General features: G+C 36.7%; 1 protein-coding gene across 3 annotated transcripts; it reads right to left on the reverse strand.

The window, feature by feature from the left end:
• Positions 1 to 2,674: 2,674 nt before the first annotated feature.
• On the reverse strand, positions 2,675 to 27,622 carry LOC131153225 (protein DEHYDRATION-INDUCED 19 homolog 3-like). 3 transcript variants are annotated; one of them, XM_058105394.1, is made up of 5 exons: positions 27,233 to 27,622; positions 26,160 to 26,302; positions 25,283 to 25,360; positions 24,465 to 24,718; positions 2,675 to 3,025 (listed from the first exon to the last, which is right to left on the reverse strand). In XM_058105394.1, the coding sequence occupies exons 1-5, from the start codon at positions 27,306 to 27,308 to the stop codon at positions 2,914 to 2,916; spliced, it is 663 nt and encodes a 220-aa protein (XP_057961377.1). In that variant the 5' UTR covers positions 27,309 to 27,622; the 3' UTR covers positions 2,675 to 2,913. The 3 variants fall into 3 exon arrangements, with proteins under 3 accessions (XP_057961377.1, XP_057961375.1, XP_057961378.1); XM_058105392.1 differs by having other exon boundaries at positions 24,465 to 24,712; positions 25,262 to 25,360; XM_058105395.1 differs by lacking the exon at positions 25,283 to 25,360 and having other exon boundaries at positions 24,465 to 24,712.

The following is a 27,622-nucleotide window of genomic DNA, read 5'->3' on the forward strand; positions in this document are numbered from 1 at the left end:
AAGATAGGTTAGGTTACTAAAATCACACCTAGGACCCATCCGCGGGTTCGAGGCATGACAATAATAATGTCTTAATTAGATATGAAGACATAAAAAAGAGGTGGAGAAGATAGTTTGATAAGTTGTTTAATTAAAACCAAAATGAAAGATTGAACTTGGAGGTGACAAATGAGGATAAGACTTTAAAAAAGAGACTTATTTGCAAAATTAGAGTCCTTGAAGTTAAAATGTCATTTAAAAAGATGAAATGAAAGAAATCTATAAGATCAGATAAAATACCAATTGAAGTTTGGAAATGTTTAAAGCATAAAAGAATTATTTGGTTAACTAATCTATTCAATACAATTATAAAAACCAAGAAAATGCCAAAAAATTTGTAAAAAAGTATGTTAGTACTTTTATACAAAAACAAATGTGATATTCAAAATTATAATAACTATCGTGGAATTAAGATTATGAGTCATATGATAAAATTATGGGGAAGTGTAATTGACTTTAAAATAAGACTAGAAACGAGGATTTCAAAAAATCAAATTGGTTTATACCTGTGACATCAACAAGAGAAGATATTTATCTTTTAAGAAATTTAATGAAAAAATTTAAGGAAAAAGAAGAGGGATTTGCATATGGTTTTTATTGACCTAGAAAAAATATATAATAGAATACATGAGGAAGTTCTTTGGTGGGTTTTAGAAAAGAAGCGAGTACAGTAAATATACTAAGGTCGTTAAGGATATGTATGATAGAGTAGTAGCTAGCGTTAAAGGCTATAAGAGGAGAATTTAGAGATGTTCCAATCACAATAGGCATACATCAAGGTTCTATTTTAAATCTTTATCTTTTTACTTTAATGATTGAAGAACTTACTAAGCATATCCAAAATGATATCCTTTGGTGTATGTTATTTGCAGATAATTTTATTTCGATTGATGATAATAGGAATAGAGTAGAATCTAAACTAAAACTTTGGAGAGTCACATTGGAGTTTAAAAGGGTTTAAGATAAGTAGGAGTAAAATAGAATATATGAAATGTAATTTTAGTAATATAAGGAGTAGCAGTGGAGAGAAGATTAAATTTGATAAAAAATTAATAGCACTAATAGATTTAAATATCTTGAATCTATTATGCAAGCTGAAAGGGAAATTGAAGAATATGTAATACATAAAATTAAAACAAGTTGGGTAAAATGGACAAGTGCATCAGGTATGTTGTGTGATCATAAAATACACTTAAAATTAAAAGAAAAATTATATAAGACAGCTACAAAGTCGACTATATTTTATGGTTCAGAATGTTGGACAACTAAGAAACAACATATGCAAAAAGTAAAAGTTACTTAAATGCAAATGTTAAGTTGGCTAAGTGGTATAACATTAAAAAATAAAGTAAGAAACGAGCATATATGTAACAATTTAAACATAGCACTAGTCAAATACAAGACAAAGGAGGATGGCTTAGATGGTTTAGGCATTTGAAAGTCAAGCCTAGTAGAGCACCAAGGAAGAGTGAGTTAATTGTTGTATTTGACATGAAAAAAGGTAGGGATAAATCTAAATAAATATGAAATCTAAAATAACTTAAACTGAGATAGTGAAGAAGGATTTAATAGCACACCTAAAATTTAATAGAGGAAAACGGGTGAATTGGCAGAAAGGATTCATATAGCCTACCCCACTTAGTAGGACTTAAGATATTATTATTATTGTTGTATTTTGGTATGTAAAATTTTCTTTTATTAAAAAAAATGTTATTGTAATGCATGAGGTGGGTAATAAAATCATTGATTTGTACTTACTGATTTCACATAATTGTCTTTATCATTTTAATCAAATCTAAAAATATTAAGTGAATCTTCCATCCATTTGTTATGAGCCTAATTTTAAAAAGTCTTAAGAGGTTTTATTCATGAATTGATTATCATTTCAAGTGTATAATTAGATTAAATTAAAGGGTCAAATAATCCAAGTGCAGAGTGCTGTTTTCCCCAATTTTAACTCTCTTATTCATAATATTAAATTAAATCACGTGATAATTTTAATTGACTAAAATTAACAAATCCTAATTTTTATTATACAAACTAAAAAGACTTGAATAATTTGTAACTAATAGTATAAAGACAAACTTATAATGTTCTTATTTATTTATTTATTTATTTATTAGGCCTCACTTAATGCTCCTGTTTATTTATCAAGTTCAGACAGAGGCCTTGTTTTCGATGACACTAAACATGTACAGATTTGGACACGAGCTTATTTTAAGATTTAATTTGTAGGCATAGAGTCTTCATGTTTTGACCCCATCTCAGTTAACTGCAAAAAAATTGGACGAACAGCTCCCAAATGCTTTTGACCAAAGTGGGAAACAATCCTCCAATTCAAATGTAAACAAAAGAGTTAAGCATATTTACATATGAAGAGGAATCTCCCCTTTAAACAGCCTTCATGGTGCAAGTGACATATTTCAGGCTAACATGCCATTTCATTCTTTCACCAACTTACTTGGACAACATTATTAACAAGGCAAATGCATGGGAAGCCAATGTTTCAACTCAATACTCGACATCTCTACAGAGAAGGCAGGAAATGAGAAAAAGACAGTAGTAGTAGTAGTAGTAGTAGTAGAAGAAGAAGAAGATCACCAACCATAGCTACATACCTTAATAACGCCTGATATAAGATGGAGAGGAACAGCGAAGTATTTTATACCTTTTTCCACTAGAACATTACATGAAAATGAACAGAAACCAAGCCTAACTATAACATTCCACAAGCAGCATAAATTACATTATTCCTACATCTTATTATTTCACTCTGCTTAATACACGGCAGTTCACCACAAAGCAAGCATAAATACAAAGGCTCTTCTCATTGTAAACGCTACTCCACAATTGCAGCGACCATATGATCAATCCTCATGATAAGTTTTCATCAATAATGGTGGACAATAGCAGCCCGTGAACAAACTCACACCTCCGTGTCTTCTCTTCCTTATCCTTGGTTGACATTGGAGAAGACTGGACATGCCTGTCACCAAGAGAAGAAGTGTTACACTTGGAAATGGAAATGGAAATATGAAATGGAAAAAAGAAGGATTAAATTCTCAGCCAAAGGTAAAGAGATGCCATATTGCAGTGAATCCAAAATCCATTAACATGAATGGGCTCACCAAAGTTGCAGAAACATGGAATGAACTCAAAAATGGCTTCTGTTGCCATAATCGCTTCCTTTCCCAAAAATCTAACCCTGAGACACTCACAATACCCCATGGTGCAGTATATACATGACCATTAACATTATTCCAAGCTTATGAAATGAGTTCTGTAACAGGAGAGGCCCAGAAACAGCTCACAGAAAATATCTAAAGCGGAGTGCCTTTTCAGCCCTCCAAGCTCAATTTACAACAATCTGAAATTATGTATTCTATGTTGAAATGCCTAAATTACTGTGATCAATGCACTAATGTTCTCATAGGTCCCTCTACTGGGAATCCTTGGTCCTTGACACTTTAGGACCCAGACATGGCTGAAGTGTCTAAGCATCTTGATGGGTGGATGAGTGCCCTTTTCTTTGGGTGGGCATTATTACCTTCATTCAAGCTTGTCTTTATTTTATTCCACTTTATTTTTTTGCCTTTGCTCAGAATTGAGTTGTGGTGAGGGGTAGGATAAAAATCATCATGAGAGATTTTCTATTGTTTAGTATGGGTCAGAGGATGGATCAAGGGCAATTAGCTGTGGAGTGTTTTGCAGGTCAAAGGCTATAAAGTGGGGCTTGGCCTGTGGCTCTTTGGCGTCTTAAAATTGCCCTAGTGGTAAAATGGTTAAGGCAGTTTCTCTTGGAGGTTAATGCCCTTCTGCATAAGGTGATTGAAATTAAATTTTAATTGCAAAAGAAAGGGCGCCAGTGCTAATTCAATAACAGAGCTACTCATGAAAATCCTTGGTGTAAGAGGATAAAGAACTTTTTTATGGGATAAAATAAATCAAATTGAATTCTTATGGTGATAAAAGGTCATTTTTTAAATAATTATACAACTCAAAATTTGATGTTGCATAATCTTTAAGAGCAACTCCACCTGTGATGCACTCAATGTTCAAATTTTTTTTACACATAATCAGTCGAAAGTCTGGGTAAAGGAGGGATGTTGCATTAGGTGGCTGACAATCGGTGTAAAACTTGTTAGATCACTATGATATGAACTCTTACCGATTATTTGCTAGGATGTCCCCTTACGAATGACACGTTGCACTTATGCCATGCAGGCATAGCAAAAAGTGGGCTAGGTGAGCCCAGAAGTGACACACTGCATTGGTGCCTAGGTACGGTGTCAAATATGCAAGGTTCCCACATCATTCTGCACGTGGGCAAGTGAAAAAGTTAAATCAAGGGACTAGGATTAGATTAGTAACTTACGGTTAAAAGCATGAGGATAGTGGACACAATGACTAGAAGAAAAAATTAACATAATCTACCCTCAAGAAACTAAGTGGGTAGGGGAAAAGGCTATTGATATTGAATAGTCAGGTTTTAAACTTTGGTACACTTGAAAAGAAAAATGTAATAATGGGATCGAAACCATTATAGAGAAAGACTTAAAAGATAGTGCAATAGATATCGAAAGAGTAAAGGTATAGAATCATAAAAATCAAGATGGTCTTAGGCCAAAAGATAATAAATGTCATTAGTGCTTATGCTCCTCAAATAGGCTTAGCAGAAAACCTTAAGAGACACTTTTGGGAAAACATGGTGTTGTACCATGTGGCTCATATTGAGTGGAACACATTTGCAGAGAAAGCATGCTGAAGAAAACAAGGAAGTTGGTCTAAAGAAACACCGTCAATGGTTTGATGGTTACATTGATGGTTTCATCCAGAAGCCAAATCAGGAAGAAAATCGTCGACAGTTTGATGAAACCGTCGATAGTTTTGTTTGGTGCTATTTTTGAAATATGAACTGGAAAAATCAATAGGTTGGGGATTCGAGGCCAATCCTCCACGAATTGATACAATCCTTGTGTTGTATATATATAATGTTGTAACCCTGGTTTTGATCGATAGTGAATTTCAGCCGCCACTTGCTCCCCTGGACATAGGCATTCTGCCAAACCATGTTAAATCCTTATGTTGTGTTTATTGCTTTCATTATCTATGTTTGTTTCCATATTATTCATTGTGATTGCTGCACTACACGATCGTTTCCACACACATTATTGCACAACAATTGGTATTAGAGCTATTGTTAACAATGGCTGAAATTTCTTCTACAAAATTCGACATTGTCAAGTTCGACGGATCAGGAAATTTCGGACTATGGTAGAAGGGGGTCAAGGATTTGTTAGCGCAGCAGGGCATAATGAAGGCACTATACGAAAGGCATGGACGACATCAGTTGGAAGGAACTGGAAGCGAAGGCTGCAGTGACTATCAAGCTTTGTCTGGCTAATGACGTGACGTATCACGTCATGGATGAGGAATCATCGGCGGCAATTTGGTTGAAACTGGAAAGTCGGTATATGTCCAAGTCATTGACGAACAATTTTATCTTAAGCAGAAACTATATGGTCTTAAGATGTTCTGATCTGAGCCAACACATCAACGTGTTCAATCAAATCATCAATGATTTGAAGAGAGTTGATGTGAAATTAGAAGACAAAGACAAGGCGTCAATGCTACTGAATTCTCTACCTGCTTCTCCTACATATGAAAATTTGGTTACTACTCTAATGTGCGGAAAGAAACTCTCGAATTGGAGGAGATCACAAGTGCTCTTTTAAGTTTTCATCAAAGGAAGAAAGTCATCGATGAGAATCTACAAGGTGAAGGGCTTGTGGTGAAGGGTAACTAGGAACGTGGGAGAAGCAAGTTCCAGAACGGACTGAGTAACAATAAATCTCTATCAAATTCCAAGAAGATAAAGGACATACAGTGTATTAGTGCGGGAAAAAGGGGCACATAAAATAAGATTATCCAGAGAAAAAGAAATAGAATGCAGAGAATAAAGAGGGTCCATCAAAATCTGCGAATGTAGTGGAAGGAGACTCAGAGAACAGTGCCGGGATATGCTTTCAGTTTCATCCGATTCAAATCATCTCACGGATTCTTGTATTCTGGATTCGGCATGCTCCTATCACATGATACCAAATAAAGATTGGTTTGACACCTACAGGTTAATAAATTCTGGTTCAATTTTGATGGGTAATGATGCGTTATGCAAAATTGTTGGAATAGAGAATATCAGAATTAAAATGTTTGATGGTGTTGTTATAACATTGTGTAATGTTGGCATATACCAAATTTAAGAAAGAATCTGATTTCATTGGGCACTTTAGATTGTAATGAGTTTAATTACAAATCTGCAAGTGAAGTAATGAAGGTGCGTAAATGTGTCTTAATCGTGATGAAGGGATAGAAATTAGCAAGAAATATGGTGAGTAAATGTGTCTTAATCGTGATGAAGGGATAGAAATTAGCAAGAAACATCTATACAGTGCTAGGTACCACAGTTGTAGGTGGAGCTGCAACTGCAAAATCTGAGTCAGATAGTACAGTCTTGTGGCATATGCGGTTAGGTCATATGGGTGAGTGAGATGATGGAGTTTCATAAGAGAAATCTATTGAAGGGTGTCAAAACATGCAAGCTGAATTTCTGCAGGTATTGTGCTTTTGGGAAACAGAATAAGGTGTCGTTCAAGATAGCCACACACAAGACAGAGGAAATTGTAGACTATGTTCATATTGATGTTTTGGGGGGCAGTAAGGGTAGCATCACAGGAGAACATATGTATTTTGTGAGTTTTATTGATGATTACTCACGAAAGGTCTAGGAGTACTTCATGCGACACAAGTTAAAAAAGTTTGCCAAGTTCAAGTTCTAAAAAGCTAAAGTGGAAAACCAAACCAAGAGGAAGATCAAATGCCTCAAGTCCAACAATGGTACTGAGTACACAGATTCAAAGTTTATGGAGTTGTGCGAACAGCATGGAATTAAGAGACACTTCACAGTACGTAAAACACCACAACAAAATAGTGTTGCAAAAAGAATTAACAGAACAATAGCTAAAAAAGCTTGGTATCTCAGGTTGAATGCAGGGCTTGCAAAGAACTTCTGAGCATAGGTAGTGAGTATGTCAGGTTTCTTTGGACGTCCAACCTACGTGCATGTTTCTAGCGAGGAGAGATACAAACTTGATGCAAAGTCTAGACAGTATATCTTTATGGGGTATCAGAAAGGGGTGAAACGTTTCAAGTTGTAGGATCCAAAGGCAAACAAGGTGGTGATCAGCAGATATGTGGTTTTTGATGAGAACGTCATGTTACAACGTACTCAAGAGAAGAGAAACAGGTGCTAGAAAACTGCAGCAGCAATAAGCATGTGGTGCAGGCGGCACTAGAGACTCCAAGTAGAGATGACAATGTTCAGAATGCAGGGAATTCTAACTCAAGAGACCAACAGCATCACAATATAGCTATACACAGGCCCAGACGCACTATCAGGCCACCCCCAGTTATGGTTTTGATGATTTGATTTCTTATGCACTCATTACTAATAGCGGGGATCCTACTACTTTTCAAGAGGTGATGCATAGTCAAGAGAAAAGTAGATGAATGGGTGCTATGATGGAGGAGATGGAGTCTCTGCATAAGAACTAGACATGGGAATTGGTGGAGCTTCCAGAGGTTAAGAGAGCGATAGGATGCAAATGGGTGTATAGGAAGAAAGAAGCAGTATCAGAAAAAGAAAGAGAAAAATTCAAGGCTCATCTAGTAGCAAAGGGTTACTCACAGAGGAAAGGAGTTGACTATGATGAGATCTTCTCCCCTGTAGTCAGACACACTTCCATCATTGCAGTGTTGGGATTGGTAGTGCATTTTGATATGCATTTGGAGCAGATGGATGTAAAGACGGCGCTTCTCCATGGTGATTTGGAGGAGCTGATGTACATGGCACAGTTAGAAGGGTTCAATCAACCTGGACAGGAACACTTGGTATGTAAATTGAGAAAATCACTTTATGGGCTGAAGTAGTGTCCGAAGCAATGGTACAAGCATTTTGATTCCTACATGATCCGGATGGGCTACAAGAGATGTGAGTATGATTGTTGTGTTTATGTGAAGAGTCTTGATGATGGTTCATTTATTTTTCAGTTGCTTTGTGTGGATGACATTTTGATTGCTACGAAGAGTATGAGTAAGGTCAACAAGTTGAAAACTCTGTTGAGCAAAGAATTTTACATAAAGGATTTGGGTGCAGCAAAGAAGATTCTAGGGATGTAGATTCGCGGGGACAGATCTTCCAGGAAATTGTGGTTATCTCAGCGTAGCCATGTTGAGAGGGTGTTAGAGGGATTCAGCATGGATAATGCAAAACCAATGAGCACACAGTTGGCGAATCATTTTTTACTGTCTACAGCCCAGTGCCTGAAGACAAATGATGAAGTTCAAGATGTCAAAGGTTCCGTGTGCTAGTACAGTGAGGTGCTTGATGTATGCGATGGTTTGTACAAAATCGGATCTAGCACAAGCTGTCAGTGTGGTGAGCAAGCTTCTATCAAATCCGGGACGACAGCATTAGGATGCAGTCAAGTGGATTTTCAAATACTTGAGGGGTACTACAGACTATCCCATCATGTTTAATAGACAACAAAGTGATCCATCAGTTATAGGATATGTGGATGCAGACTATGCAGGGGACTTAAATGACAAGAGATCTACTAGAAGGTATGTATTCACTCTTGTGGGGGGACTTTTTTGGTTAAAAGTCCATGGTTCAGTCTCTAGTTGCACTATTTACTCTTTAAGTCGAAGTATATGACAATGGTTGAGGCTGCCAAGGAAGCTTTGTGGCTTATAGGATTGGTAAAGGAGTTAGGTATTTAGCAAGGTGGAGTCCAGTTGCATTGTGATAGTAAAAGTGTCATTTATTTGGCAAAGAACCAGGTATATCATGCGAAGACCAAGCACACATATGAGGAGGTTTCACAGGATCAGGGAATTGGTTTATTCTAGTGAACTATTGCTTGAGAAAGGTCACATTTCTGAGAACGCAGCAGACATGTTGACAAAGCTTGCTACCACAGACAAGTTCAAACATTGCTTGGACTCGATTAACATCTCTAGACGCTAGATAGGAGGCGTCCCAACCTTTTGTCCCAGGTGGAACTCCAAATTATGTTTTCTTCTTTCCTAAGGGGTGAATATTTGCCAAAGTGGAGATTGTTGTAGTATATGGCTCATATCGAGTGGAACACATATGCAGAGAAAGCAGACTGAAGAAAACAAGGAAGTTGGTTTGAAGAAACACCGTCGATGGTTTGATGGCTACATCGACGATTTCAGGCAGAAGCCAAATCCAGAAGAAAACCGTCAACGATATGCATAGTCCATCGACGGTTACATCAACGGCTTCAGGCAGAAGCTATCTAGGAAGAAAACCATCAACGATTTTTTTTCGCGTTGTTTTTGAAATTTGAACAGGGAAGATCAATAGGTTGGTGATTCAGAGGCAAATCCTTCACAAATTAATACAAGGGTATTTGAGGGATTCTCTAATACCTCTGTACGTCTAGGGGTTAGTATAAATACAATGTTTTAACCCTGGTTTTGATTGATAGTGAATTTCAACCGCTGCTTGTAGGGGCGACAAAACGGGTTAATGAACCGAGTTTGAACAAGTCATAAACGAATAGGGGTTAAATGGGTTCGGGTTGACTCATTTATTAACAGGTGGCTAATAGGGAAACTCAAACCCGCCCGTTTAATAAATGGTTATAAACGGGTCGCCCGTTTAAAAATATAATTTATTTATTTTAAATTTTTTAAACATTTCAAATAATTAGAAAAAAAATTACTCCATTTTATTTATTAAAAACATAAATGTAGAAGATTGAAGAAGCTTGAAGGTTGTGAGCTGTCGGCTGAAGCTGAACTGCTGAAGCCTTGAATAGGAAACATCCAAATAGCAGGAGATCTGGAGAAGCTTCCGCTGACCAAGATGATGGTTGATGTTGCCGACTGGCCGAACACTCGAAGTCTCGAACAGTGCCTAGGTTTGGGGGAGACACCGAAACAGCTGGAGAAGCTTCCAAGGGATGCCGCCGATCATGAGATCTGGGTTCACTGGACTTTCTGGGTGCCGATTGCCGTGGTCGAAGCCTCAAAGGCCGACTGGCCGAACATTCGAACAGGGACTAGGTTTGGGGAAAATGGGAAATTGTGGTGAGGGACTAAGCGAGATTGCCGACTGCAAGAGCGACTGCAGAGGTTAGTGCCAACTAAGGGAGAGGGAGAGGGAGAGGGAGAGGGCAAGGTGAGGTGAGGTCGTGCGGCATGAGGATCACTACCGACTGAGGGTGAGGGAGAGGGTGGGTTAGGTCTAAAATATATATATGCAAATAAACGGGTGACCCACCCAAAACCGCCAAATTTGTTTAATAAACAGGTCAAGTCAGCTTCTATCAGACCCATAGTAGTTAAAAGCGCGCCGCAAGGCGCAGTGAGGCAATGAGTCTGCCGCCTCATACCAAGTGGGGTGAGGCGACCCCAGGCGAGACGAGGCGCAGTGAGGCGCGCCTTGTGTATATTTAAGCCATTTAAAGGAGAGAAATAGCCCAAGCCAAACTCGTATCCCTCATTTGACTCAAACGAACAGAGCCCTAGCCCCTTTCAACCCTTCAAAGCCCTTCGTGAGTTCGTTTGCGAGCCTTTGAACCAGCCGAAAGCCTTCGCGACTTCGTCTTCGAGCTTCAATCAGGATCGTGAGTTCATCTTCGACATTTTGAAGAAGCACGACCTGCGCAACTTCGTTTCGAACCAACCGGAGCCCTCGCGAGTTCGTCTGCCTGCCTTCGAAGCAGTCGTGAGTTCGTCTGACTGTCTTCGAGCACGACGTGAGTTCGTCACGTAGCCTTCAACATTTCGAACCAGCTGGAGATCGTCTTTAAGCCTTCGAACCTTTGTAAGTCTTCTTCTTCTTCTTCTTCTTCTGCTGCTGCTTCTCTTCTTCTTCTTCTTCTTCCTCTTCCTGTTGCATGCTTGCTGCGTGCTGCTGACTGCTGCCTGCTCTTTTTCTTCTTCTTCTTCTTCTTTATATGTAAGCTTACTGTTTTTTAATTTATAATATTTAATTTAATTAATGTAAGCTTATAAATTATAACTAATAACAAAATATTTATTTTTTTTACAGAAATTTAGCTACTGTTTTTTAATTTATAATATTAAGTTTAATTAATATAAGCTTACAAATTATAACTAATACATAATATTTATTTTTTTTACAAAAATTTAGCTACTGTTTTTTAATTTATAATATTTAGTTTAATTAATGTAAGTTTATAAATTATAACTAATACATAATATTTATTCTTTTATTGAAATTAAGCTACTGTTTTTTAATTTGTTTGGAAATGCATTATGTAAGTCTTAAATTTTAAATATATGATGCATTGTTTTTTCAGTTAGGATACAGGATACCAAGTCTAAAATCTTAAATGGATTCTAGTTCTGGATGTGAGGCCTCAGCAAAGAAAGATCCCGCATGGAAGTATGCACATTTGGAGGATCAAAAAAATAGAAATAATATGACTTGCAATTTTTGTGCTAAAGTCACAAGGGGAGGACTATTTCGGGCAAAACAACACATTGTCGGAGGATTTCGAAATGTGAAAGAATGCTCTGAGTGCCCTGCTCATGTACATGAGGAGATTAAAGAGTATATGTTGAAGAAAAATATGGAAAAGGAGGAAAATGAGTTATTGCCCGACTTTGATGATATAGATCATTACGGTGAAGATGAAGAAGATGAAGTTCAAGAAATTGACATTCGTGGCAAGAGAGTGCTTACTAGTGATGAAAGTAAAAGATCATACCAATCCAACTTGAAGAAACCAAAACAGAAGGGGCCTATAGACTTGTTTTTTACTCCCGATCCAAAGAAAGCGATTCAAGCTAGGAAAGAAGAAAGATGAAGCAAACATCAATAAACGAAGCGTGCAAAAAAGAACTAAGAAAAAAGGCAATGGGAGATTTTGCTAGGTGGATGTATGATGTTGGGATACCATTTAATGTTGTACATTTGAGCAGCTTTGCAGTGGCACTTGAATCGATTGGACAATATGATCCTAGAATAAAGCCACTTAGCTATCATGAAGTGAGAGTTCCTTACCTAAAGGAGGAAGTTAGTCGAATGAAAGAGTTGTTGAAGGTCCATAAGGAGGAATGGACAAAATATGGCTGCTCAATTATGTTTGATGGTTGGAGAGATTCAGTTGCTAATAAGAACATAATCAACTTTTTAATGAACTCTCCAAGGGGATCAGTATTCATCAAGTCTATTGATGCTTCTAATATTGTCAAGAATGCAGATAGAATGTATAGATTACTTGATGAGATGGTCGAGGAAATTGGAGAATCAAATGTGATTCAAGTGAGAACTGACAATGCATCAAACTATGTTGCAGCAGGTAAGAACTTATTTTTAGAACTACTTTCTATAGTGTATATATTGTTTATTTTAATATTTTAATGGCTTCATTCCTTGATTTTTCAACAGGGAGATTGTTGGAAGCAAAGAGGCCACATTTATATTGGACACCGTGTGTTGCTCATTGCATTGATTTAATTTTGGAGGATATTGGGAGGATGCCTTCAATTCATGCAACTTTGAAAAGGGCAATTTTTTTTAATGGCTATATCTATAATCATGTTGGCATTGTCAACTTGATGAGACAGTTCACTGGAGGAAAGGAGTTACTAAGACTTGCAGTTACAAGATTTGCAACTGCCTTCATCACCCTTCGTTCAATCCATCTTCAAAAGAACAACTTGAGGAAGATGTTTACTTCTAAAGATTGGAATACTACTAAATGGGCAAAGGAGGCGGCTGGCAAAAGAGCAGCTACTATTGTTTTGATGCCTTCTTTTTGGAGTACCATCATCTATGCTTTTAAGTTAACAGGTCCACTTGTTCGTGTACTCCGTTTGGTTGATGGGGAAAAAAAGCCTGCAATGGGATACATTTATGAAGCAATGGATAGGGCTAAGGAAGCCATAGCTAAGGCTTTTGGTGAGAGAGAGGATAAATTCAAGGAGGCATTTGAAATTATTGATACGAGGCGGGGATGCCAACTCCATCAACCGTTGCATGCAGCTGCACACTACTTGAATCCAGAATTTTTCTATTCAAACCCCAACGTTTTGCAAGATGAAGAAATTATGACGGGTTTGTGCAAATGTATTGGAAGGTTACTGCCAACTATTGAAATGCAAGATAAAGTTTCAAATGAGTTGGAAAAATACAATGCCGCTAGTGGCGTCTTTAGCATTAGTTTGGCAGTGAGACAAAGGAAGACAAAAGCACCAGGTAAAGTGGCATTTGTACTACCTTTTTATTTTTGAAAATTATTTTTGCTATTTACCTAGTAGGTATTCATTTAAATTTATTTTATAACAGCGCAATGGTGGATGGCATATTGATCAACAACTCCAAACTTGCAAAAGTTTGCTGTGAAAATTCTTAGCCTCACGTGTAGTGCTACCGGCTGCGAAAAAAATTGGAGCATATTCCAACATGTAAGTCATTAGTATATCATGGATTAATTATTAAAGAACAAGAACTACCAATCTACTGCTTTTTAGAATCATTATTAACCATATTACTTTAAACTTTTTGCAGCTTCATAGCAAAAGGAGAAATAGGCTATCCTAGCAACGCTTGAATGATTTGGTATTTGTGAAATATAATCGAACTCTGAAGCGTCGATACGACAAACGTGACACCATTGATCCCATCCTCCTAAAGGACATTGATGATAGTAATGAGTGGTTGATTGGTAGGATGGATGGTGATTCTGATGAGGATGATGAACTTGTGTTTGAAGATGATAATTTGACTTGGGATTCTGTTGCTAGAGCTGCTGGACTAAATAACCCCCCGCATCACACTAGATCAAGAATAAGTACAAATATGCCATCATCGTCTAGAGGAAGAGGAAGGGCTACATCTAGTAGTGCAACCAGTGCTAGGGGTCGGACCACAATGTTGGAACTTGTAGATGAGGATGAAATCCAAGTGGATAGTGCAGAGGAGACGGAAGAGGAAAAAGATGTTGGAGAAAACAGTTCTGATGATGAAGAGGAAGATGATGATATCTTCGCCGACTTAGTTGATGATGAGTGATGAGTGATGATTGAGGAGGATTTTTAGATTTTATATTTTGAAATCTTTTATTGTACTCTTTTCTTTTGATGTTGAACTATGTTGAATTGTTGATGCTTTTGGGCTTCATCTTGGCAATTTTATTAAATTTCCAATTTTTTTATTGAATGTTTTGGCATTTTAAATTCTAATATCACTAGATATTCATATGATCATATATAAATTACCCCAAATAGATATTTTACACCATTGTAATAATTGTGCGCCTCACCTTCGTGAGGCACGAGGCTCACGCCTCGGCTTCAAAGCCCCTTTGCGCCTCGGCTCGCCTCGGACTACTATGATCAAACCCAAAGCTGATTTAAATGAGCGGGTCATGGGTCACTCGTCAGGTTTCGACCCATTTTGCCACCCCTAGCCGCTTGCTCCCGTGGACGTAGGCATTCCGCCAAACCACATTAAATCCTTGTGTTGTGTTTATTGCTTTCATTATCTGTGTGTATTTCCATATTATTCATTGTGATTGCTGCACTGCACGATCGTTTCCGCACGTATAATTGCACAACACATGGATAGTATTGTATAAGGGATATCAAGGATTAACAAAAATATTGATAGAAGTAGATTTGATAGAACCTAAACGAAGAAAATATAATAAAATTTAAAAATGAAATGATCAAGGATGGTGTAGACACAAACACTCCTTGGCTTAGGATAGCTAGCTCTATTAAAAAGATAGCAAAAGAGAGTTTATGTGAATCAAAAGAAAGATTCTTGAATGGCAAAAAATGTTGGTGGTGGGATCAAGATGTCTAGAAAGTTATAAAGACAAAAAGAATTTGGTATAAAACCTGGAAAAAAAATGTAAAAATATAAAAAACATTGAAAAGTATAAAGAGGCAATAAAAGATGCAAAAAAAAATTGTTTGTGAAGCTAAACATAGATCATTTAATAATTTATATGCTATATTAATTACAAAAGATGGGGAAAACAACATTTAAACTTGCTAGAGCTAGAGAAACAAGGAGCACAGAATTAGGTAATGTAAAATGTATAAAAAGTGAAGATGATCTTGTCTTGGTGAAGGAAGAAGACAAAAGATAGGGGCGAAGTTAATTAAGTAAGCTATTCAATGAAAACAATGCAAAAGGCTTAATTTTAGAATTGATAAATGAGGAAAAGACTTCAAAATATGAGACTTATTCGATATTAGAGTTAATGAAATTAAGTTTGCACTAAAAATGATGAAAAATGGAAAAGCAATAACACTAGATAACATCCCAATTAAAGTTTGAAAACGCTTAGGTGATTATATGGTCAAAACTTATAAATCATACAACGAAATTATGGGAAACGGTAGTCGAACAAAAAATTAAGGTTTAAAACGAGAGTCTCATAAAATCAATTTGGTTTTATGCTTGGGAGATCTACATTAAAGAAGCTATAATCTTTCGAGAAGATAAATGGAAAAATTTAGGGAAAAGAATAGGGACTTGCATATGGTTTTCATTGACTTAGAGAAAGCATGTGATAGGATACCTAGGGGAGTTTTATGGTGGTTTTAGAAATATATATATATAAAGCTTATGTAGTAGGTATACTAATGTCATTAAAAAAATATACAATGGAGTAATAACTAGCGTTAATAAAACATGTAGAGAGGCTAGAGAATTCCTAATCACAATAGATGTACATCAAGGATTTGCTTTGAGCTTATCTTTTTGCTTTAGTGATAGGTGAACTTACTAGGAGTATTCAATATCAAGTTCCGTGGTATATGTTGTTTGCAAATGATAGTCTTGATTGATGAAAGTAGGGGTGGAGTAGAATCTAAGTTATAATTATGGAGAGAAGCTTTAGAATCTAAAGGTTTTAGGATAAGTATAGACAAGACAGAATATATAAAATGTAATTTCAAACACAATAGGAGGAATATTGGAGAAAAGGTTAAACTTGATGATCAAGAAATCAATAACACTAGTAGATTTTGACATGTTGGATCTATTAAAAAAGCTAAAGGAAAAATTGAAGAGGAAGGAATGCATAAAGTTAAATCTAGATGGGTAAAATGGAGACGTGTTTCGAGTGTGTTATGTGATTGTAGAATACTAAGAAATATCATTCAAAAAGTAAAAGTTCACAAGATTAGAATGCTAAAGTGGATGAGTGGCATAACATTAAAAGATGAACTAAGGAATCAACATATTCGTGATAAGTTCGGCATAGCTCTTGTAGAAGATAAGGATGAGATAACTTAGATCATCATTTGGGCATCTGCAACATAGACAAAATAGTGCACTAGTGAAGAAGAGTCAGCTAGTTAATGTGAGGACAGTAGACGAGATAGAGGTAGACCTAAAAAAACTTGGAATGAGATAGTAAGAATTTAATAGCCCTGAATTTGTCGGAGGAAATTGCCCATGATCAGTTGAATTGGAGAAAAAGGATTCATGTAGCCGACCCCACCTAGTGGGACGAAAGGCTTGGTTTGTTGTTTGTTGTTGTTGTTGTATAATCTTCAAAAGAGTACTACCATGCTTACCTGGCAGCAAGCTTTTCTAGCTATCTTGCACATTGAATTTATCCAATATATCATCAATGTAATTTTCTTGAGCCCTAATACCTTTCTATTCCAGTCTATAAACAATTCAATATCCAGGAGCATAGAGGAAACATGATTGAGATTTTTCATTTAAAAATGGTTTAGCAACCATACTTTCATACTAGACAACATTCCTACATCATTCTCAATGACAAGGAAGGTAAAGGGTAGAAAGAGGATCTATTTGCAAAGCTTAAACTGAAGGGTACTGCACTTAAAATGTAGAAGAGAATTGAAAAGCAATGTGCCTAGCAAAAGAGCAAAAACAATTCTTATCTGCAGATTATGCAATGCAGTTGTACAAGAAATTTTGTAACTTCAATCATACACAACCAGTTTCTATACTCTCTATTAGGATTAGTTTAAGTAATACGCAAGAATTCATTACCTTGCTAGCTTGCAGGTTTGAAGCAATCCATTAGACATAAGTTAGGAGGGATTCATTTGCTCAACTAAGAAGAAGCTCAAAAACATGCCTTAATGGCAAGAGAAAGGGTGTAGCAATATGGAACAAGGAGACCACTTCCTGGAAGTTATCAGGGTCCAAGGCAGCAAAGTTCAGCTGCTGTTTGGGTGTTCATAGGTCAATGAGCTATTACTAATGCTCAAAAGGATAATCAAACCATTGCCAGGCTAATGAAAGTGAAAATGGGAAAGAAACAACAGGATTTGGCCTTCAAAATAGGTGTGGTGCAAGTCACCCCAAGGCAGGTAATGAGTTACAGACTAGGTTCAAATTTGTCTTTCAGATTTGTATTCGAGGGATGACAAAGAAGTTGCAACTGAATTACAAGTTGAACAACTTCTTAGAGAACCCGCAGGGAGGTGAAGGATAGAAGGGGTAATCAATACAAATACATCCTAGTGAAGTGGTTGAGCTAACCAGCCTGTGAGAAGTACTTGGATTAAAGAAGAGTTGAAGAGGATTGATCCAAATATCCATAGAGAGTTTATGAAGACTTTTCCGCCAGAACGAATTTGATTCCAGACCACATAGGGTTGAAGCAGGAGAGCATCCAAGTCCAAATGGAAGGCAAAATATGCCAGATTTACTGCCTGTTACTGTAACAATCACTGTTCGCATTATTGTAGCATAACTGTCCATGATACTGTAGCAGTCTTCTCTTTTTAGCGGTTTTATGTGTTCTGAGTATTTTATTTAGAGTTATTTTGAACTATTCTTTCATAAATAAATACAGAGTTGAGATTAAAACCTCTCCTAGGAGATAGTGCTGAGATTTTAGGCTTTTCTGTAACCTAGTAAAAAAACCTCTCCTAGAGGATGTGGATTCAGTTTTTTTCCCAGAAATTCTCTCTAGCTGTCAAACACCAGGGACTAATCTATTTCTGTTCCCTATTCAATTTCTTATGAAACTTCTCCTATTTTTCTGTTTGTATTGCTGCTGGAACTCTGTTCCATGGGAGGCAATCAACTTTCACATTGCAACCCAGCATCACATTTGCACAAACACCACCAACCAAACAAGATAATTTATCATAAGCAGCATAGTCAAATTCAAACCATGAAACATCATCCAATCCATTTTGTTCCAATAACAGTAAACACGAGCTCTTTCCACATAACACATGTTACACTAAAACCTAGCTAGGGAAAAGAGATGGGTCAGCATAAAGCCACACAAATTTACTAAGGGCCCCTGACAGATGACCAATGCGAATAAGAAACACATGAGCAAATGCTTCACAATATAAAATTCTGATTTGCAACAAACGCAATGATTTGAACTTTTTTCATACATAATGAACAGATTTCATTAAAGGAAAAAGAATGTACAGAAAGGAAAATAAGAAATCGTACTAACATGATAAAGAAGCCCCCAAAAAAAAATAAACAAACAAAAAAATCAAAGAAAAAATGCTAGTGAATCCTGCTGAAAATCCGAAGATTACTTTAAAACAACCCGCAGCAAAAGCTCAGAGAAAAACCATGTATCATAACCTATCTCAGACAACGATCATGTCATCCTCTTGCCCATGAAGTTAAGCACATCCCATTCCAACCAAATCCCCCACAAAACCACACATCTCCACAAATCAGTGACATCTTTGCTCCCACCAAATCTTCTAAAAGAAAAATGCAAAACAAAAAAGAAAAATCTTCCACCAACTCCAAACAAATAAAATTCTCTCCACATAAGCCAAACATCTATTCCATACACTCCGAGTAAATCAACAGTACAAGAAAAGATGGGAAACAGAATCTGACTTGGCAGCATAAAGAACACATGTCCAGGGATAATGCCTTGTTGGCCTCCTACTCTGCAGTAGATAGCTGGTGTTAACTAACAAGAACTACCAACCAAATGACTGCCTTAATCTTAGAGGGAACTTTGGCCTTCCAAATAATACTATGAAGTAGAAAAGACATTATATTTAATCAAATTACCAAAAAAAGAGATTTACAAGGAGGACAGGGGGAGTGGGGGAACAATGACTCCAAATCATACTCCTGAACATCAACGAAATCAAAGAAAAGAGCTCCTCCACCTCGCTATCATTAACATACCTACGAAAATGAAAATCCCAAAGAGATCTATTCCATTAGAGATCATAAAAAAAGAAATGACATCATTATGCACCATGGAAAGATACTGCGAGATCGCCCCAAGGACGCCTTCGGCATCCAGGGATCACAGACCGACTATAGAACCCTCTTCAATAAGTGAAACATATTAGCTGTCCGCTCTCAGGTTAGGCAATAAGGGTCAGAGAAGGGCAATCACTCATTCTTAAAACTAGCATTCTTAAGACCAATGAAAGAGTCGGGCGAAAAAGGAGGGAAAGCTCTCCCTTCCTCGTTCTCCTGTGGCCGGATCCTCCGGAACCACAAGAAAGAGAGGAGGAAAAAAATGAATAAATAAACTACGCAATATCACCCAACCAAATATCCTCCCAAAAACGAATTTGAAAACCATCACCAAATTTATAATAGGTAAAAGTGATGAAGTTAAATCTGTGAAATAAGCCTCAAAGGGCTCTCAAAAGAACATTTTGTGCCCATAATTGCCTCCCAACGGTTCACCTGCTAGCCAAGAATACTTGTTATAACTTGTGCTGAAGAGAGTTCACCTCTGAGAGAATCCTCCATAACCATTTATCATTAAAACAGTGCTTTTAGACACCAACTTACCAAGAATTCCTCCACCTCCAGCCTACAAACAACCTCCTAGCTAACCAAATGATCCCTCCTCTCCTTCCCTTGGCCAAAGAAAATCCCTCATAATTTCCTCAATAGTACTTGTGGCACAACAAGAATACTAAATAGAGACAAATAAAAAAGAGTGACAGTAATAAACAAGCCTTAATGAGGATGATAGAACCTCCTAGAGAAAACAAAGCACCTCTCCAGTTCTCAGTAAAGACCTTACCCAAGAAAGTGCAGCTAACATGATCATACGCCTTTTTGAAAACCAACTTAAAAATGTAATCCCCTTCTCTTTCCTCCAACGGACATCCTCCAACACCTCATTAGCTAGTAAGATAGCATCTAAAATTTGTCTGCCCTCACAAAATCACTATGAGACGGAGAAATAGTATCACAAAACACCAAATCAACCTATACACATGAACTTTAGCAATCATGTTGAGATGATTTCAGGCTTGAAAATAAATTTGGCAAAGAGTGGGATAGCTGGTATTAACTCGAGTGATTCTAGATCATTGGATTTTGGTGGAGAAAGAGAATAAAAGGGAGGGTGAAAGGGTGCTCTTTTTTTCTCTAGGTGGTCATATCACACTCATTCAGGCTTGTCTCTGTAGCATCCATGTGTTCTTGTCCATTTTAGAATACCTGTAGGTGTTGCTAGGGAAATGAGAGAATCATGAAAGATTTCCTTTGGAATGGGGTTGGGAAGAAGAAGGATCATTTGGTTAGGTGGAAGGTGGTGTGCAGGTCCAAGGAAGAGGAGATTTATGCCATGGTAATTTTGTGTCTAAAAAAATCACTCTTTTCGGCAAATAGTTATAGCAGTTTTCCTTCGAAAATTCCCTTTGGCACAATTTATTAAAAGAATGTGGCATGCACAGGATTATTTGGGTGGGTGATTCTGCTCTATCCATATATTCTCCTCATCTTTATCACCTATCCTCATTGCACAATGGGGCTATCTCCTCTTTCTTGATCATAAATGGGGATGACTTTTCTTGATATTTCCATTTTCATGTCACCAAAGAAGGGAGGTGGATGAACTCACAGCTTTGTTGGATTTGCTCAAGGGTTTCTGCCCTTCTGACAAGAAGAATACTTGGTTTTGGCCTCTTCATTCTACAAGCGAGTTTTCTTGTATGTCTTTTTCAATCATGTGATTCACATAGATGTGCTGTTTGAGCTTTATGGTCATATTTTGAAACCCAAAGTTCCCTCAAAGACTACACCTTTTATTTGGTTGCTTGTTCTCAACAGATTTAACACCAACAATCTGTTGCAGAGTAGGAATCTTCTAAGGCTTTAACGCTGGCTGTGAGCTCTCTTTGTTATGATAGTTCCAGAATGAGTTTATCATCTCTTTGCACTTTTTTCTCCTTGGAGGGTTTGGAATAAGCTTTTTGGTTTGTTTGAGGGGAGTTGGGCGTGTCCTGACTCAGCATTAGTTTCTGTTGGCTACTTCCTTTATGGGGTGGACTGTTTGGCAGGAGAGGAAATGGTATGGAGTCATAGAAGTGTTGGATTTTTCTGTTTTGTGGGGTATTTGGTTGGAGAGGAATGATCATATCTTTACTAGGAAAAGATGGTTTCATCTTTGCTTTGGATAGGATTCAGCATTTGGCTTCACTTCGGGCTTTTGCACATGGATGTTTAAATGGGATGCTCTTTTCAGATTTACAGCATGATAGAAAGGTTTCGTTATTTTGATTGCAATTTTTTGTTTTTTGTTCTCTTTCTTTCTTAAGAGGATTTCTTGTGCTCCTTTTTTGTCCACATTCTTTCTTCTTCAATAAAATTTCCTCTTTTTCTATCCAAAAAAAATCTGGTGCACACTAGTTAATAAACAGATAAAATCACCTAGCTTATTAGACTAATTCTTCTCAAGCATCTATGTTACACAAATCAAATGATTAATTTCTCATATGCAACTCATCTGCCAAAAAGGTGGTGGCAATTGTAGCAAGCAACACATATATATCAATTTTGGACACATGGGTTACAAGCTAAGAGGTGTGTTTGTTGCACGTGGAAATTCTAATGCATGCATATGCAAGTTGAGTTCAAGTACATTTTTGTCCTACACAAGTAGTCACCAAAATAAATAAAAAATGGAATAGGATGATATAACTCTGTTCAGAATTGAATAGTTTTTTTGCTATTTTATGATTGGAAATGAATCAAATAAATAATCTTGTTGAGCAAACTAAATTTTCAGATATTTGTATGGAATTTAGATTTGTTAGAGGAATAATATTGGCCCAGCTAAAGTTGGCATGTATCAACAACAATGCTGATTTTTTTTTTTTGAAGAGAAGTTTGTGCTCATATGTTTTGCCCTCACATAATTTGATAGAAATTTCAGGAGTGAAAATAAGTTTTGCATTTTTTCACTAAACCGCCAGCTTTAGATCATAGGACTTCAAGTACAAAAATCTTCCGGTAAGCATTTTTTTAGTGTGTTTTGCCCTCATATCAATCTTATCAAAATTTCATTGTGAAAATGGCCTTTTTAGTTTGATAGTTTCTCATTCTAGGACAACATAGTATAAAAATTTTTCATCATGAGAGATCAGATAATAATAATAATAATAATAATAGTATCATTGAGTAAAGTAAGCCAATGAAAGGGTATTTTCATATTAATAATTTTTAAACTACATAATAGTATTTTCATAGAAACAAAATTGAAAAGGCAAGGATATTTTTTGTTGGCGCAATGTTTTATACACGTGAACGTATCCATGCTTTTACAATAGTATGGATATATTCAAACGAGTTTCATTGAGCATAAATCATGACCTATGTTGACCACAGGAAACATGAATAATTTTATTGAATTTGTGCCATCCAGGAATAACTACTTTTGCCTTCAATCCAACGGCCAACTTCTGCCCAGGTAGGAATACGTAAAGAATCCTCATTGATAATATTTTATAAAGACCAAAACAGAAAAAGGAAAAACAAAGATTGTTATTGCACTTAGTAGCCATTTACCATCATTCCAATTTTTATTAGATTCATTCCCACTACTCCTCAAAGAATGCCATATAGATACTCAAAGCAAGCTCAACAATATTGTCCATCCTTCAAGCACCATGGCAAACTCACTCCATAGTACCCCTCACGACTTCATAAAGATCAAAATATGCCAACCAAAGAGTAGTTTTGCATCAACATAATCCTAAAATTATGTCAATCATGCTAAAATTAACTCCATATGTCCCACTTTTATTTTTTATCCCACCTTCTGCCTTTTGCTAATTGAAGACCCTAATACAAAGTTTGTGTCCTAAGAAATGAAGCCTCAAGTAGCTAAAATCAATCACTACCTTAGTCCCGAGGATTATGCTCACAGCTCACATTTACAACATTTTCAGCAAATACAAAGATTAGCATTGTATCTTATTTCACATTAAGGAATAAAATGACACATATAAGCATGACAAGCTCTAATCTCAAAGAAACATATCTCCAAAAGAGTCCTAAGTTTTTTCCGCATACACCACAACTTGCCAGGTGCCTTGATCATTTTATTGGAATCCTTCATATTAAAGCAATGGATTAAGGAATGGAAGAGATTAGATTCACAAATAACATGGATCATCTCTCCTCCTTTAACATGGGAGGTCCAAGAATTATGGATAACAAGGGAATGTTTAGTTGTGGATAACCTTTTTCATTTTCCACTTCAGTTTCCAAAGATTTAAAAAATGCAACTTTGTTTTCCAGTGTCCAACATTTACATAGAAAATCCAGAAAACAATGTCAAAGTGACTTTCCAGATTTTCTATACTGGAAAACTGGACAACAAGGTGGCATTTTTGCATTTTTTCTGGAAAACTAGAAATAGAAAATAAAACTGTTTTCCACAAATGAACAGGCATTAAAATTCTGTCCAATTTCCAACACACAAAGGGCCAACTAATAGGCAGTTTACAAGTGCCATCTTGAAATTCCAAAACGACTTTAAAATAAAGGGGTTGGCAGGTATAATTCTTGCTTATCACCAATAAGCCAATCAGTTTTAAGTTTGAGTTTTCTCACCTAATTAACAGACAAATGGGCATGAATCTGCAAATTCAGAAGCCATCCAAATTTTAATCTACACAAACATATCAAGTTCCAGCTCCATTTTCCCAATTAAGAACACCACTCAGTATAATTTAAACTTAACTAAAACATAGAATTTTTATTTGAACCCATTTATAGAAATTTTTTTTTCTAGTATTTTCAGAGGAAGGGAACAAAACAAAGTGCATGAATACATCCTAGTTAGTATATCAGCATTCAAGAAGCTCAAACTCCCTGGCCAATGATCAGCAAAGCAAAATTATAAAATACTGTTTCACATAAAAGCGTGAACTTAAAAAATATAATGGCATGCTTATCAAAAGTTCATTCCTCTGCAGTATTGTAACCCAAACGGTCGCTACTAAGATCCTGTTAATATTAACACGCCTCCTAAAGCATAACTAATCAAAACAACATAAAATGAAGACATAAATTTTCAAAATAAAAAAAGTTTAAAAACTTAATTCCGCACCTTTCAGACGTATTTTCATCTGACTGTTTCTTGACAGAGACTGTTTCAGGCAAAAACTGAGGCTGAACACTGACAGGATAATCGGCCATAGGCAAAATAAATGATGACAACAATGGATCAGGTGCAGCATTGGATGAAGAAACCATACAAGATCCCCCAAAAAGGGACTGTAGATTCCCTTCTCGCAGCTCCTTCCTCAACAAGGAAAGCGTTGAATGAGATCCACCTTTACGTGATTTTCTCTTACGCTGCAAGTAACCTCTAGTTAAGGAAATTAGACTATAAAATCAAAATCATCACAATGGGAATGCATGACCAATCTAGTGTTAGCAATACAAAATTACAAACAACAAAAGCAACCAAAATATCTCTGGAACTGCACACAGAGTCACAAATTTTGCACTCATAAAAGCGAGTCAAGCAATATCCAACTTAAAAATATGGGTGGTGTATCCTTTCAAGGATAAGCATTTGGTTAAACACATCCACAGAAAGAGAGGGAGAGAAATCAAGTAAAAGGAAAATGGATTACAAACTACCCCCACTCCCCAAAAAAAGGAAAAAAAAAAAGAGAGAGAGAGAGAGAGAGAGAAGATGAAAAGAAAAGAATGGAAAAAGAAACAAAGGAAAAAGACTTCAATCAGTTAATAGCATAATCATCATTCTAATTTGCAAACACATCATCTTTTCAGAGGCAATTTGTTGCATCATGATGAAGCCTGACTTCCAGTTCCAGGAAAGTGTCGAACACAAAATCAAGAAGAAAATTAGATCCAAAGCACAAATAAAACTAATACCATCCCAGGGGAAAAGGATATCTTAAAAATATTTCCATGTTGCAGTGTTATGTGCGCAACCATATCAACCCCCACTCTCATTGTACAAATTGGACACACCTGCAACCAAACAATGGCTAATTGTGAGCAAAAGTTTCAGCAAGCACATCTCTCACTTAGAAGAAACTTCTATCATATTATTTGACCACAACAAGCTCACTAAGAGAATTCATTTAGCCTCTATTCGGCCTGAGTGAATAACCACTCTGATCAAGGTTTCCAATATCATTTTTTTGGGCATCACAAATTTTCTCATTACCTTTTTCATTCTACTTTTGGGGATGGGGATGGGGATGTGGTTGGGGGGGGGGGGGGGGGGAAGGGAGGGAAGTAACCCCTCCAGTCCCTTCCCTACAATACCAGCAAATTTTACCGAAATTATCTTTTGTCAGCAACAACACATTCTCTCATATAGCACTAAGCAATAAAGAGTGAAAATATACACAACTACTAAGTAGTACATGACAAAGATATCCTCAGGACCAGTTAATGGAGCAAATCAACATGTAGAAGTACATTTACTACATTATTAGCATCAAAAAGCATTGGAATAATAATCATCTGTTGCTGGTGAGCAATAAAAAATCCACAAATTCTTTACAGCTAACCCTTAATAGTATCAACAATTAATAAAATGGTCATGGCCATGCTCATGTAGACCTGCACAAAAGCTTTGTCAAAATGTATCTTTTAGTAGGGAACCAAATGAGAGAATTTCTAAATGAATAGTCATTAGCATCAACATTTGAAAAAAAAAAAATTTATGCATCATTAGCATTAATAATCACATATGCCTGAACTCAAAAAAGCAATCAAGAATTTCTCAAATGGTCATGAATAGAGAAGGCAGAGGTGATACCCCATTCTTTGCCTCCACAGGATGCTCGTCATCAATATGGCAGCACAATCCCACTATATCAAAATACTCCGTACAGAATGGGCATGGAAACTCCTCCCTCAGTTCCTCATCTCCATCAATTTCCTCAAATCCCATGAACATATCTACGCCAAAAAAGAAATCCATTACAAAAAAACAAACATGTACATATGATGATACAATCACACCCCAACCCCTGAATTTCAAGAACCTTGATCATAACCAGCTGGCTAAGAGAAGTAATGAGAACTGTTCCATTCAACTACATTACACAAATATGGCCAGAAATTCTGGTTTTATGGGGTTTCAATCAATGAAAATTCCAACATTTTAATGCTTAATTTTTTTCCTTTTCATCAACAAACAGGCGGAGAATTTTGTTTCATTGGCACTCAGATAATGTTATTCCAAGCTTCCAAATAACAGTTTCTTTTCGGCTCCCTAATTTCTCTGAAACTCCAAAATGAAGGATTTCATCTTGCCGGTCTGAAATAAAGGAAAAAAAAAATCTAAAATTCAAGGTTCTAATTTCTTTTGTTTTCCTTCATTTTCCCAGCAACCAAATCGATAATACCATCGGAGGGACCCAAACAAAGAAAATATAAGCTCAAAAGTCTTTTTTTCCCCTTTACAACAACCATATGGAGAATTTTGTTTCATTGGCTATCAGATAATATTAAATCAAAGCTTCTACCTATTAATTTCTTTTCGGCTTCCATATTTTCCCAGAAAACCCAAATGAAGGATCCCATTCTGTTGATTAATATATATATAATTCAAGGTCCTAATTTTCTTTCTTTTCCTCCAGTTTCATACAAACCAAACGGTGGAGTTATTGTCCGAATGTCTCATACAAGAAAAATTTAAGCTCAAAAGTTCTGAACTTCAATTCCCTTTTTTTTCCCTTAAGCGGTATTGTGTTTTCCCGGTCCCAAATAACCAAAACTATAGCAATCAAACACTGGCCTTCGTTCCTTTGTTTTTTTTTTCGTTTCCCCCTCCGTTTCATGAACTGACCCAAACGGCGGCTAAAAGAGAAAGAACTTGGAGCTCACCAGATCGCGAAAGAAGAGCAGATTGATATCGCTTTGAGGCAGACAAACGAGCACTCCACAACGATTCAGCGTCCATAGCTAATGCACTGAAAGGTCCGAGACACCTTTCGCGATGGAAGCACTCTCGAGTCTCCGATGAGCACTGTTGAGCTCGATCCTGGATTCAAAAGAACGCCTGAGACTCCGATGAACACTGGTCAATTAGCGTAGAGCTCGATCCAGGATTCACGAGAAACCCTAGGAATGATCTGAACAGTGAGAGAGAGAGAGAGAGAGAGAGAGAGAGAGAGAGAGAGGGTTTTGGGGGAGCTTGACTCTGCGTTCTTCACGTTGCGCAGGAGCGTCCTTTTGGTTTCCACGTAAATAAAAGAAAAAAAATCCGAAAACGAC

This window comes from Malania oleifera, chromosome 4, assembly GCF_029873635.1.
Source record: "Malania oleifera isolate guangnan ecotype guangnan chromosome 4, ASM2987363v1, whole genome shotgun sequence".
Classification (NCBI taxonomy): Eukaryota; Viridiplantae; Streptophyta; class Magnoliopsida; order Santalales; family Ximeniaceae; genus Malania; species Malania oleifera.